The 14718-nt window shown below is 42.8% G+C and overlaps 1 protein-coding gene across 12 annotated transcripts in view; it reads left to right on the plus strand.

Annotated features, from left to right (window-relative positions):
- The window catches only part of TSNARE1 (t-SNARE domain containing 1), a 693119-nt gene that overhangs the window by 336544 nt on the left and 341857 nt on the right, over positions 1 to 14718 (plus strand). For all 12 annotated transcript variants that reach the window (XM_073329996.2, XM_073329995.2, XM_078851414.1 and 9 more), the window contains one exon: positions 13527 to 13617. In XM_073329996.2, the coding sequence (XP_073186097.1) occupies positions 13527 to 13617 (91 nt within the window). The remainder of the gene's footprint in view (positions 1 to 13526; positions 13618 to 14718) is intronic.

Raw genomic sequence — 14718 nt, forward strand, 5'->3', positions numbered from 1 at the left:
TCTCCCAGGGCAGATTGGCTGGGACCTTAGGGTTTTCTTGCCTTCCTCTGCCATGCGGGATGCAGGCCACCTGCTAGGATCACCTGGTCATATCTCACCTAATCAATCCTCTGCCGTTGCAGGGGCCTCGGGCATTGGTGGTCCTCTTGGTCTCTCCTGTTCTCTGCCTGTGACACCCAGTTTAGTCTCCTGAAGACAGAAATGCTTTCATCTAACTAAAGTTTTGGGCTTAATACAGGGGTGGCTGGGTGAAATATTATCCCCTGAGATAAACAGGAGGTCAGACTTTATGATCTGATAGTCCCTTCTGACCTTAACTCTGTGAAACTATAATTACAGATAAAATCCATTAAAACAACAAGATTTCTCACCGTGCATATACACACACTCTCTCTTCTCTCTCTCCCCCCTCGTCCCCTCCCCCCCAAATCTACATTAAAAAGGAAATGTTATGACTGCAGAGTGAAGTGCTCAAAGGTCGGGAAGTGAGAACGTTCAAGTTGCCTGCATGATGTGCAGTGAGTGAGGCACAGGGCCAGGCAATGTCCGATTATGATAAAAAGGAATATTGAACATCGGCTTTTTTCACTGAACAGCCTCCGATGAGTGCAGTGAACAAGACAGGGAAAGGCCTGCGGGGAAAATACCATCTGCTCCCTACTTCCCATCGGACACAGGAGGGACAAGAATACAGTTTCTCAGTCTCCTGCTCCTTATCTGTTTTGGGGCTTCTGGGATGGGGGAGGAGTAGGTCTCTCTGTCTCACCCTCCCAGCTCCTTGTGCTACATTTCTGCATGCCGCACACCACAGGAGGAGCGGAAGAGCCTGCAGTGTGGAGCTAGAACTGGCAAAGCTACTGAAAAATTGGCATCACACTAGCCCACGGCAGTTAGTGGAGCACATTACCCCAAACCCATACCCAAAAGCTGCAGCTGTCAGCTCCAAGACACCCTCTTCTCCGGCAGCCCCTGTAGTCATATGGCAGAACTGCCCTGGCTCTGCACCATCCATCTGAGCTGAGCTGGCAGGTGAGGAATGCACTCAGCACTCTGGAAAAAGCATGTACCAGCAGCTGTGTGTGGACATTTTCTGGCTGATGCATGAAAATGCTGCTGCCAGGATTGTGTGACTCCATACTACTGCAGTCTTTTAGGCACAGTGTAGTCATTAATGGGGAACATAAGAACGTAACAACCATACTGGGTCAGATCAAAGGTCCATCTGGCCCAGTATCCTGTCTTCCAACAGGGGCCAGAGCCAGGTGCCCCAGAAGGGATGAACAGAACAGGTAATCATCAAGTGACCTGTCACCCATTCAGGAAATGCAGACGTCACAAGGCCGAACTGGGAAAGAATAAGCTATGGAGCCCAAATCCTCAGGGTTTGATGAAATTCACCCTGGAATGCTAAAGGGATTAGCAACAGTGACACTGGAACCACTGGCAATTATTTATCAGAGCTCACTGAGGGCAGGGGAGGTCTCAACGGATTGGAAATGGACAAGCAGCCATTTTTTTTTGAAGGAGGGGGAAAGTAGGACCTAGGAAATTGCATACCAGTAAGTTTAACTTCAGTACCACGTAAACTGCAAGAACAATTAATGAAGTAGTCAATTTGTAAGCACCTGGAGGAAAATAAGGTGATAAACACCAGGCAACCAGGGGTTCGCAAAACCAAATTACAACCAATTAATTTAATTTCTTTCCTTGATAAACTAACAAGCTTAGTGGTTAAATGGAAAGTGGTGTATGTGACATAGCTTAGCTGTAGCAAGACATTTGCTGTGGTTCCAACTGACCGTCTTATTGTGAAATGAGGTGGTACGGGAATTGCTGCACATTTGGCAAAAATAGAGAGGAGTGGGAGAGAGAATGAAAAAGTAACCAGAAGTGAAATTTATTACTAGTTTGATGTAAAGTTCAGAGCTGTTGGTAAGCCCACAGGATCGTGTTCTGGGTTCATTCTGATTTCATATTTCTTGGTGAGGGCTAGTGGTCAGCTGCCTGTAAATATTTAATATGATTGTGGAGTATGATCTCTGATTGGAATGAAAAATGTAACCTTCTCCCTCTTACAGTGTTGCTGGATATGTCTGTGATTTTTAGTGAGAGATGTAAAATGGAGTGCCTCACAGTTAGACATTATAGAGCCCATGGAGGTTTCTGCAAGGATTAGGGGCTTACCTACAATGTCCTGGCCAAATTCTGGTTTATGTAAATACACTCTGCCTTTGTAACATTCTCTGTATAACTAGAACTGGATACAGTATATCTCAGTCCTAAACTATTGAGTAATATAGCTGTGCTTCATTGAATTCTTGCCATGTCCTGCCCTAGAGATGGCTGCATTTCACTGGCAGGTGAAGTGCTTCCTTTTCCTTTAAAAAACCCTGAGATAACTTGGGATGAATGGCACCACAGAAATGTATGGTATACTTAACTTCATGGCTGAAACTGGAAACCAGTGGCCCAGTTCTCCCCGACTTGTACTTTGACTAATTTGCTCCTATGTGAAGTAGGCGTATAAATTGCCAGATTACAGTTGTACTGTTTTGCACTCCCTTTGCCCAGATGTAAATGACTGCACAAAGAGCAAGTCAGTGGAGCAGCAGGTCCTAGACGTGAACATAAAACAGCGTAGAACTCTGTCTTGGAGGTAAAACAAGTAGATTTAGCTCTTACTGTTGAGACCTAATGATACAGCAAAAGTACTCTAAAAGTTGATTAAATAACTACCTCTTCCAGCTTGCCTTTCTTCTGTTTGCTTTTGCAATAAATGCTCAGTTGAAAGATGCATTGTGCTTTAACTTCTCTCTGCATATGCAAGCAACAGCAGAAAATCTAGAGGATAAAGCACGATATTGCATCTTGGCCATAACACATTAATTCACCAGTTATAGTTGGTTATTCTGTGCTCTCCATTTAAAGGCTCTTACTGCATCAGCAGTTGCATTACTATATGCAAGTGTGTCTTAATAGAACAATTCATTTCATTGAGCAGGATCCTCAGCTGGTGTAAACTGGCATTGTTTTGGACTAGTCTGATGATGCTGTGACAATGCTTTGCAACATTGCTCCACTGGGAATCTCAGGAGCTGGTCATTGATTCTTGTTGGGTCTTGGATCTGTATTTTGATATTGAATCTATATCTTTGTCTACTAGATTAACAACTTTTCATGACATTGGATCTTCTTATGTTTTTGTGTGCTAGATTAGCAATTGTTTGTTGCCCATGCAGGTACTTATGGACTGTGATCAAGTCACTCTTCTCTCCTGGGGTCTATCAAGGAATCTCAGGAGTACCTCTTGCCACTGTAGCTGCTCCCGTGGTCAGTAGAGTTTGAAGCCTAGAAGAATGTCTGAAGCTATGCAAATTATTATGCATGTAAAATTAAATATACAAATGTTTATAATTTATGGGCCCAATCCTGTGCGATGCTGAGCACTCTCAACTCCCATTGACTTCAGTGCTTCATAGAAGCAAGCCCTACGACATAAAGGAAAATGGTAACAATCTTAAGGTTTAAATAATGATTTCCTTACACTTCCGTGGTGTGCCTTCTTGTTTTCATGCTCCTGACAACTAAAGAATGTAGGGAACATACGTAAATGCAGATGCTCAGCATATCAATGCTTGAACCAGAGATTTGAGATCATTGTGTCATACCAGGGTACAATCCAGACCAATATGTCACTATGTCATCACTACCCTCTAACATGGGGTGCCCTTTACAATGCTTTGCTGCTGTAGCCTCCAGCCTGGACTGCTAAAAACAGCCTCCAGTATGCGAGTCACTCCCAGCTACGTCTGTGTGTGTGTGGCAGCCAGATAGCCACACCTTGGCTCTTACCAGCCAGGGTTATTCAGCAGGGTGACCCCAGCACACCTCCAGCCCTAGATTCCACCTCCCAGGTATGTATGTCTTATACCCCCAAGCCCACTCTTGTTTATATAAAGTCTGTTATTTCTTTAACAGAAATACTATTCAGACAACTTGTTACATCAAATGTAGTTTCCCAGACACTTCAATTTAAACAGACTGGATTGGATAAAACAATAAAACAAGTTTTTTAACTAGAAAGAGATTTTAAGTGAGTACAAGTAATGAGGCATAAGGATCAGATACAGTTACAAGAAAAATAAAGCTAAAATGCAACTGGTGCCTAACTTAACAAACTATGTTAAATTCAAAACGATTTTTTCTCACCATTTTCTTTCAGCAGTCTTACTGACCAACTTCTTAAGTCAGGATCCCTTCTCCCAGAATCCAGTGAATGCTTCCTTTGTGGCTTCTGGTTCTGTGAATGAGATGGGCAGGAGGAAAGAGAGGGGAGCCTTGGGGTGTTTGTCCTTCCTTTTTATAGTGTCAGTCTTCCCCTTGAAAAACATTTCAAGCCGAGATTCAGGAGAAAAAAGAGTTTATGTGGAAAGATGTTCCCTGCTGTTTTTTCCCACCTGTTGGAGCTTCCTTTGTCTCCCCCTCCTGCTTGATGACTCTGTTTACTGCTTAAATGCAAATTTGACAGTGTACACATTCCTGTTTGCCAAGTTCTGCTTGGGTAAGGCTGTGGTTTGGAACATGTGTTAATAACATCATAAAGGGAAATCTTATAACACAACATCGCCACATATATTCTATCAGGGCAATAATGACCAGCAAATTATGAGTTTTCAAATGATACCTCACAAGGCATACTTTGTACAAAGATTATTACAATAGTATGTAGGGTGTGGACACAGGTGTACTATCTGTTACAGTCATATAACCCATCTCCCCACATAGTAAACAGTAGTTTTTCGTTTTCTTTTAGAAAAACAAATTACAATTTGTGCTACACTTTCCAGTTGCTGTGCAAAAGACCTTAACCAGAGTATCATCTTATGAGCATATAGTATACGATAGAGTATGCTACCTGTCTTAATTATAGTCAAACCTCCTTGATCACCAACTTCTAAATGCATAAAATTGTTCAGCTGCTTTGCAAATCTTAGACACCAAATGGGATAGAAAATCTAAAGAAGTTTAAGCTGGCACAGTAAATATTCATAGATTCATAGCTTCCAAGGCCAGAAGGGACCATTGTAATAATCTAGTCTGACTAGGGTGGCCAGGTGCCCAAAATGTCTGGTCAAAAAGGAGACCTGAGAGTGTCCAGTCAGATCTACTGACTGGATACCCAAAGTGTAGTTACTGGAGGCGGGGAGGTGCTGGGTCCCCACCCATGCCAGCCCCTACTCAGCTGGGGCCACTTCCTACCTGCGTCGGGCGGCTGCAGCTCCCAGCCCTGGCTCTGCAGGCAAGTCCCTCCTGACCTGGGCAGGGGGAGGGGAAAAGTAGCGAGTGATGACGGGGAGGGGGAAAGAGGAGTAGATGGGGCAGGGCCTTGGGGGAAGAGGCATGGCAGGCGTGGGTCGTTGGGTGGAAGATTTGGGGCAAGGGAAATTCCGGCACTCCTGCTGAAATGTCTGGTTTTTAAATATTACCAAGTTGGCAACCCTAAATCTGTCCTTCTGTATAACAGAAACCAAAGAACTTCACCAAAATAATTCCTGGAGCAGATCTTGTAGAAAAAAAATTCAATCTTGATTTAAAAATTGCCAGTGATGAAGAATCCACCACAACCCTTGGTAAATTGTTCCAATGGTTAATTACTCTCACAGTTCAAAATGTATGCTCCTATTTGCCATCTGAATGTGTATAACTTCAACTTTCAGGCATTGGATCGTGTGATACCTTCCTCTGCTAGGTTGAAGAGCCCATTATTAAATATTTGTTCTCCATGTAGGTACTTATAGATATATTCTTGATATGTACTTGAAAACCATGGTATTGCTCTTTTGTTAGGGCGCAGATGTGTGTAATAGAAATCAGCTGTACCCTTTCTGAAGTGTGCTTCTCCCCCTCTATTCCCTCTTCCACCGCCCCTCCAAAACAGAGCTTTGGCTACAGTGTTGGTGTCATAACTGTTGCAAACAAGTCCCTGTCTCAATTCTGGTTTTAATCGTGTGCTTTAGTCTTCAGTTCCCGTGCTGAACTGTTGCGTCAAGTTGCTGGACCTACTTCTGTATGGCCCTAGCCCCTGAGCAGTCATTTACAGTTGTGCAAAATGAGCATAAAATGCTGCCATGTTGATTGAAGAGTTGTCACCAGAGGTAGCTGTCTTGCTGTAGCGGATGAAAGGATTCCTTATATCGTATGTAATTTATAAAGTGCTTTAAGATCCTTTTTGATATAAGAAGCAGTATACATTCTAGGTTATTAGGATGATATTTGATAGTTAAGGTGTTGTAAACTCCATAAATTGGTTTAGAGAAATGGTATCTAAAGGGAGGGTGCCATGATATCCCCTTTCTTGGCAATATGTGGTATCTATCCACACAATCTGATCTGTAATCTCCACCATGCCCCAACTGTGAACTTTCAGCTGGGGACTTGACCTGTCAAAAATAGCTGACAGTGATTATCCTGAAAATGTCCTGAATGCATCAGTCTAGCTCTATCCAGTCTGTTATTACTGTGCTTGTCGCTGGCATCTAAATATTTTGTGTATGGCTGATGCAACCTTTTAGACCCCTGTGTGCATGTCTGCATCTACCCCAACAGCTGTACTTCCATAATAATGTGTGTTTACTCCTTTCAGCCTGCTGAAGAGGTAGGATTTTGCACAGAAGATAAGAAGTCATAGAATCATAGAATATCAGGGTTGGAAGGGACCCCAGAAGGTCATCTAGTCCAACCCCCTGCTCGAAGCAGGACCAATTCCCAGTTAAATCATCCCAGCCAGGGCTTTGTCAAGCCTGACCTTAAAAATCTCTAAGGAAGGAGATTCTACCACCTCCCTAGGTAACGCATTCCAGTGTTTCACCACCCTCTTAGTAAAAAAGTTTTTCCTAATATCCAATCTAAACCTCCCCCACTGCAACTTGAGACCATTACTCCTCGTTCTGTCATCTGCTACCGCTGAGAACAGTCTAGAGCCATCCTCTTTGGAACCCCCTTTCAGGTAGTTGAAAGCAGCTATCAAATCCCCCCTCATTCTTCTCTTCTGCAGGCTAAACAATCCCAGCTCCCTCAGCCTCTCCTCATAACTCATGTGTTCCAGACCCCTAATCATTTTTGTTGCCCTTCGCTGGACTCTCTCCAATTTATCCACATCCTTCTTGTAGTGTGGGGCCCAAAACTGGACACAGTACTCCAGATGAGGCCTCACCAATGTTGAATAGAGGGGAACGATCACATCCCTCCATCTGCTCGCTATGCCCCTACTTATACAAGAGTACAAGTATACAAGTCATGGCTTATACAAGTCATGGCTTACTAATCAGGAATGATGGAGCAATGTCTGGGGTCACAGCTGCATTTGCCCAGACTTAAAATGCTCTCTGTAACTTCTCAATAATCATTTGTATAGCATCATAAACGACCATGTACATGCAATAGGGTATCTCACCTGCCCCAAAGAAGTTACACTCTAAGACTTTTCTACCCAATGAGCAGGGTTAGCTTTGTCGACAGGAGAGCACTCCTGCTGACAACGCTCTGTTCATACTGGCACTTGTCAAGGCAAAACTTTTGTCTTGCAGGGTTTTTTTTTTAAAAAAAAACCATCTCCGAAAGACAAAAGTTTTGTCATTCAATTGCCAGTGTAGACATAGCCTCAGGCAGACAAAACAGAGACCTGATATTGAACAATAGTTCAGGTAAAGGAGAGAGTGGTGAGATTACTGATGAGGAGAAGGAGATAGAAAGAATTCCTGGAAGGAGGTGGCTTTTAAGGAGAGATGTAAAGGGACCACATGATGGAGAAAAGTGGAGGTTTATTCCAAACAAAGAGGTCAGCGTGAATGAAGGCCCCCAGGTTCAATCTCAATACTCTTGAGTGCTTGACTTCACAGCTGTGGCATTTTTAACATAAAAAGAAAAGGAGGACTTGTGGCACCTTAGAGACTAACCAATTTATTTGAGCATAAGCTTTCGTGAGCTACAGCTCACTTCATCGGATTCAGCTCACGAAAGCTTATGCTCAAATAAATTGGTTAGTCTCTAAGGTGCCACCTTTTCTTTTTGCGAATACAGACTAACACGGCTGTTACTCTGAAACCATTTTTAACATAGTTTTTTTAGTGTTGTTTGTGTGCACGTGCACACACACGTTTTTAAAATAATCAGACTTGTGTGGTTAAATCCCCCAGTTGCTTTGAAAATCTTCCATGCAGTGAGTGTTTATGCTCCTTTTAAGAAAGCGTGTTTTGAAATGCAGCCTCATATCTGAAGGCTCCTGGCCATCCTAGAAATAGCAATTATGTGTTCTTCTCTCATCCTAAATTCTTTTCCAAAAATAGGCTGAACATTAAATGATTATTAAAGTCACTCCGTTCTTCTGGTATTAATTTCAGACTTTCTGGTACTGTCCGCAGTGTGTCTGTAGATCCCTGATATGAGCTGAAGCTGTTCTGAGACCCTGCCAACTCATATAACATAAGCAAACTAGAGAGACAGGGTGGGTGAGAGAATATCTTTTATTTGGATCACCTTCTGTTGGTGAGAGAGACAAGCTTTCAGTCCACACATAGCTCTTGTTCGGGTCTGGGATAGGTACTCATAGCAAGGTAGAACAGAGTGTTTCGCATAAATAGCACATATTGTAAGGGACCATTTAAGGTAGAGTGGCCCATTAATGTCTCTGCAGTCATAGGACAAAAAGAAGGGCTTAGTGGGTTACAGATTGTTGTAATAAGCCACAAATGCAGTGTCTCTGTTCAATCCATGATTTTTAGTATCTAACAGAATAATGAATTTAATCTCCCACTAACAACTTCCTTTTGTCCCTTTTGAAGTATCGAGTCACTTTTTCTCTTTGAAATTGTCTTGTTTTGCTGTTTGTTTAGTGAGCTTGGAGCCAGTGTTAAGTAATTTCCTTTTTGAGCCTTTTACAAGTGTAATCCTAAAAAAACAATGTAAAGTGAAACTGTATGTTTAATTGGATTAGTATGTGGCCTTTCACCTCTGGAACTGGCATGTAAATCCATCCCTGGGGTTGTTTATGGCAGGGAGCCTCAGATGGAGGGGAAGATAAACATGATGAACCCCTTTGTTTTCTCTAACTCTCTGCTGCTTCATTTGAAGTCAGTCCTAAGGGTCTGATCATATTTTGTACTTTGTTTTTCACTAAGAATCTCAAAACCTTGTACAAACAATACTGAACATGCTTCATTACACCCCGGTGAGGTAGATGAGGGAAATGGAGAGATCACTTTGCTTGACTCTCACTTGAGCTCATTTTAAAACTGGATAAATGAAGCACAGCTGTGGTAAATTGAAGCAAAAATGGCTTGACTAAAATCACACAGCAAGTCAGTGGCAGGGCTGGGAATACAATCTAAGATCACAGTTCCTAGTTCATACCATTACTTAGTGCCTACAAATAAGCAATTCTTAGTCTAGGACCTGTCTGAACTGCATGCTGGGAAATATACATCCAATGGGCCATACTTCCATATTAAAGAAAATGGCAGCCATGGGTTTGATTGTAGAATTATGTGGGCTAAGCTTTCACCACCGGTGGTTTATAGAGTACAGTATCTTTGCATCCTTTCTTATAAACACACACAAATCAGAAAACTTTACTCCTCCTAAGAGAATTCCATCCCATTTGTAGTGCTGCAGTACATCATGATAGCCATTGTAGTTCTTTTCAGCATATATAAAATATTCACACTATATCTGTATCGATCATATATTTAACTTACTAGTGTGTGGCTGATTTTTCTCAAAATGAAATTGTGTTAATCTGAGACACCCCTTTAATTAACTTGCACTGTTCCATAGGGAGATGGATATGGAGGAAGCTAATAATAATAATAATAATAATAGTAGTAGCTGCATATCTTATTACTGTTACATATTAAAGTAAAATAAAATGCTGCAGGAGGTGGAATTCCAAGGCCTTTATTTTTAATGAAGATCTTAATAGCATTTACTGTAAATTAAATATAATCACTGTCTGATTTCTGAATGTATCTCTGAGGCTGAAGCATAGTAAGTTAATTATGCTGACAAGACACTTGCAACTACCAAAGTTGAGCACGACAGTGTTGTTAAAAATGTGTTTTAAAAGGAGGATGGAAAGCAATTTTTTTAAGGCAGACAAATTGAAGGATCCAAGTTACAAGTTTACACCAGACTTGAATGTATTATGTACTTCAGGGGTTCTCAAACTTCATGACACAGCGATCCCCTTCTGACAATAAAGTTACTACTACATGACTCTGGGAGGGAGGGGTCAGAGCCTGAGCCCCACTGCCCCAGGTGAGGGCGGGGAGGTCTGCAACCTGAGCCCCGCCACCCCCATCTGGGAGAAGGGGAGGCAGCCAAGCCCTGCCGCCCAGCTGGGTGTGGAGCTTGGACTTCAACTTCATCCCTGGGTCCTAGCAAGTCTAATACTGGCCCTGGCAACCCCATTAAAATATGGTTGTGACCCACTTTGGGGTCCCGACTCACAGTTTGAGAACTGCTGATATATTGTATGTAAGGTCAACATTTGTATTGGAATCCAAACAAAGCTGGGCTTTTACTCAACTTCAGACATTGAAAATAATTGAATGTATAGAATTAATGAGGCCTTTTACTTTTGGGATGGGGATTGTCCATATGGAAATTTCCAACTTCTGTAGATAGACAGTTTTTTGAGGTTAAGAAGGTGACTGAGGATCAACTCTAGTGTCTTGTTCTATATTAAATTATATTAAAAGGAAACATTTGTTAAAGGCTCAATCATGGAACCCTCACTCATGGAAGTCATGCACCTTCCTTAGAGGTTTTTAAGGTCAGGCTTGACGAAGCTCTGGCTGGGATAATTTAGTTGGGGATTGGTCCTGCTTTGAGCAGGAGGTTGGACTAGATGACCTCCTGAAGTTCCCTCCAACCCTGATATCCTATTATTCTATGGTAGGGAGGGAGGTTTGGAATCTAACAATAATCTAAAAATTATTATTCCAATAATGAATTATTGGGATCATAAATAGATGACCTCCTGAGGTCCCTTCCAACCCTGATATTCTATGATTCTGTGATTCTAAGGAAATTCCACCACCTCCCTAGGTAATGCATTCCACTGCTTCACCACCCTCCTAGTGAAAAAGTTTTTCCTAATATCCAACCTAAACCTCCCCCACTGCAACTTGAGACCATTACTCCTTGTTCTGTCATCTGCCACCACTGAGAACAGTCTAGCTCCATCCTCTTTGGAGCCCCCTTTCAGGTACTTGAAGGCTGCTATCAAATCCCCCCTCATTCTTCTCTTCTGCAGACTAAACAATCCCAGTTCCCTCAGCATCTCCTCATAAGTCATGTGCTCCAGCCCCCTAATCATTTTTGTTGCCCTCCGCTGGACTCTCTTCAATTTTTCCACATCCTTCTTGTAGTGTGGGGCCCAAAACTGGACACAGTACTTCAGATGAGGCCTCACCAATGCCAAATAGAGGGGAACGATCACATCCCTCGATCTGCTGGCAATGCCCCTACTTATACAGCGCAAACTGCTGTTAGCCTTCTTGGCAACAAGGGCACACTGTTGACTCATATCCAGCTTCTCGTCCACTGTAACCTCTAGGTCCTTTTCTGCAGTGCTTTCTCCATGTGCTTCTTGGATGGAGTCAAAGAACAGGCAGGGAAGAGAAGAGATGCAAGAAGGGTAAGGCAGCTGGAGCTCATCAGGCAGCCAGGCCCAGCTGCTTTATATCCCAGACAGGAAGAGGAAGCCAAAGAAGGGGATGAGGCTGCCCTGACCACCAAAAGAGGAGGCTGGGGATGAAAATATATTTGTGCCCTGGAAAGACTTTCTTTTTGAGCTGGGTTTGTTCCAAGAAGAAGGAGCTAGAAGGGCTGGAACTGAGGGCCTGGAAGAGAACACCTTTTGACAGTGCCTGCAGTCCTGGGGTAGAGTGTGGTAGTGGGCCCAAGGCAGGGACGCTGTGGGACAGACGACCTATGTGTGTTTATTTTCTGTATGAACTACTAGCCATTAGTTACAGGCCCAGGTTGTGTGGAGTGATAGCAAGATAAATGATTGTCTCCCTTGTTTGCCCTCTCATCACTCCATAGAGATACTATGGACTCTGGTTGCGGTGTGCCACTGAAGTGGCAAAAAAGGTGATTTTCTCCAGATGCCTCAGGAATCTGTGTTACTTCTCTTCAAAACTACCAGGCCTTTTCCTCTGCTTGAGTTTGGTAGAGAAGATAATAGGTGGATCTGTATTTCTAATGCAAACATGATACGTTTGATTACTAACTTGATAGATTGGCTGCATAGGACCGTGTAAAAATGGCTGCGTATGGCCATGTAAAAATGACTTCTAAGCCTCATGTAGTGATCTGCTGTGCATGTATTCAGGTGATTTCTCTGTTTTTCTATTATGTTGGATAACCAGTAAGGTATTGGAAGCCTATTTTTAAGAAGTAATTGTTCTGTTCACGAGTAATTTATGCACTTGTTTTTCACCTTTCTGCCCAACTTTTAACAAGACTTCACCCTTCTAGCAGAAATGAGCAATACAATACGAGTGAGGGGTTGGGATTAATATCTACCTGCTGACAGCCATGTTTGATTTAGCTGGTAAACTTCTTTGGGCGGAGTCTGGACTAGAGCCATCAGGGAGAATTAGGCACCTAACTGCCACTTTGAGTGCCTAAACCCAACATTTAGGTGCCACTGGAATTCACAAAACCACCGCACAACTGTTGGCTAACCTTGTAGTTGCATTGCAGTGCCTAAATCCCCCTGCTAAACCTCATCCTGACCTACTTTTACTGCCTGATACAGAATCTGTCTTCTAGATCTTCCATGGCAATGCCCTCATGTAGCCCTCTGTGTCTCCCTCTGCCCTGCACAGCAGGGAGCAGGCTGTCAGCACTCAGTAAATCCAAGAAATAATAATCATGACCACTGGAGAGTCAGATAACAGAATGGATTAGTCTTGCTTCTTGCTAGCATATTTAACCGCCTGTACCCACAACTGCATTATGTGCACCTTACCAACTGGTAGTACCCTCTTGGTGTAAATTACAGGTCAGAATACCAAACCTCATGCTTACCGACTTCGTCCTCATCTAGCTCCTTCATCACATCTCTTTCTGTTCTCGACCCTCTTTTTCTTTTTCTCTCTTTCTGTTCAGCCTTCCTCTCCTCCTTTGTTATTGCCAAAGCAGCTATATGTAACAGTCTGTCTGCTTCCCTCCACCCACCACTGACTCCCTTTGCACCATCCCATATTAAACCACAGATCCCAACCCATATCTCTTGCTGACTACAACAGGTGACCATTTGCTGGATCCCCTCTCTAACATTTACTATTATCCAACCTTCATGTTGCTGCTTCTGTTATGTATACCTGCCATCACAGCTTCATAGCATAGCCTGTGTGTATATTGGTGTTATAGCAGGAATGTGTTATGAGAGTTTTTTGAGTGAGTCATTATAAAATTAAATTGTAATTGTAATTTGCATGGTCTCTTTTTTTCTACAGGCATGCAACCCAGCAAGAGACCAATAAAACCATTACTACCAGCACCAAAGCTATCAAGCAGCTGTCTGAGATTGTCAGAGGCTCATCTAGGGTATGTGCCTTTTGGGATGCCATTTAGATAAAAGTTTGTTTTTGTTTTTTAAAGATAAGTGGTGGGCAGCAAGTGCCTTAAAGTTGCTGAGCTCGGTATCTTTATAATTTTCTTTGTTTTGATATGGTGATAGTGTTAAATTGCATGCTGCCTCGATAAATCATCATTGCAAAACGGATTCAAGGGACCTCTGAGGACTTGTGGAAAGAGCTCTCTCCTGAGGCTGGCTCTCATTAAATTAGAAATCTATAGTCACATAGTGAAATCCCAGCTCTTTCCTACACTGTGTTTAAAACTTAAGAGCCCACATGTCAACTGGAGTAGCAGGGGAAGGTCCCATGGAAGTCCCTAGACACTAGTTAGTGATGATGTCAAGAGAGGAGCAAATTTCACACTGGGTAGGAGTGAGTCTACAAATAGGTGAAAGTGGATGTAAGTGACAAAGGAGTGACAGTTGCATGGTGTGGCATTCATCGAGTGCAAGTATGTTCAATTTACATACTGAGAGGCAGAGAAGGGAAAATTAGAGCATGCTGAAACTCACACAAAGGATGCTGCTGGTGGTCCCCTTACACTCAATGGCCCGGTAGGTAGAACACTCACCCAGGATGGGGGAGACAGGGGTTCAAAGCCTCACTTTGTAACTTAAAGTAATTCCTCACCATATTATAATTTATGCCATGCTAGCCCCAATTTTCGCAGGGGCATATTCAGCCCCTATCCATCAAGACCTTGATAATGCCCCCTGCAATGTCATAAGTCCTGCAAGCCTCTCTGGGAACATTTATTTAGCCACATGCAATCAGGCTACGATCAAAAAGCAGGTTGGGCTAAACAAGACTTAAAAAATAAGTATCTTGTGCTGGATCCCATGCCGAAGGTTCCTCGGTTTGACCTTCCATATTTATCTTGGTCAACTCTGAACCAAATCTGAACTAACCTTGGCAGATGCAGACATCTAATGCACAAATTGAAAATCAAAAACTTCCCAGTGTGCAAGTGTGATTCCCCACAACAGACCATCGAACATATCGCTACCTTCTGCCCAATTTATAAATATGAAGGAGGCATTACTGCAATAAATTCTGCTACCCCTGATGT

This window comes from Lepidochelys kempii, chromosome 2 (assembly GCF_965140285.1).
Source record: "Lepidochelys kempii isolate rLepKem1 chromosome 2, rLepKem1.hap1, whole genome shotgun sequence".
Lineage (NCBI taxonomy): Eukaryota > Metazoa > Chordata > Testudines > Cheloniidae > Lepidochelys > Lepidochelys kempii.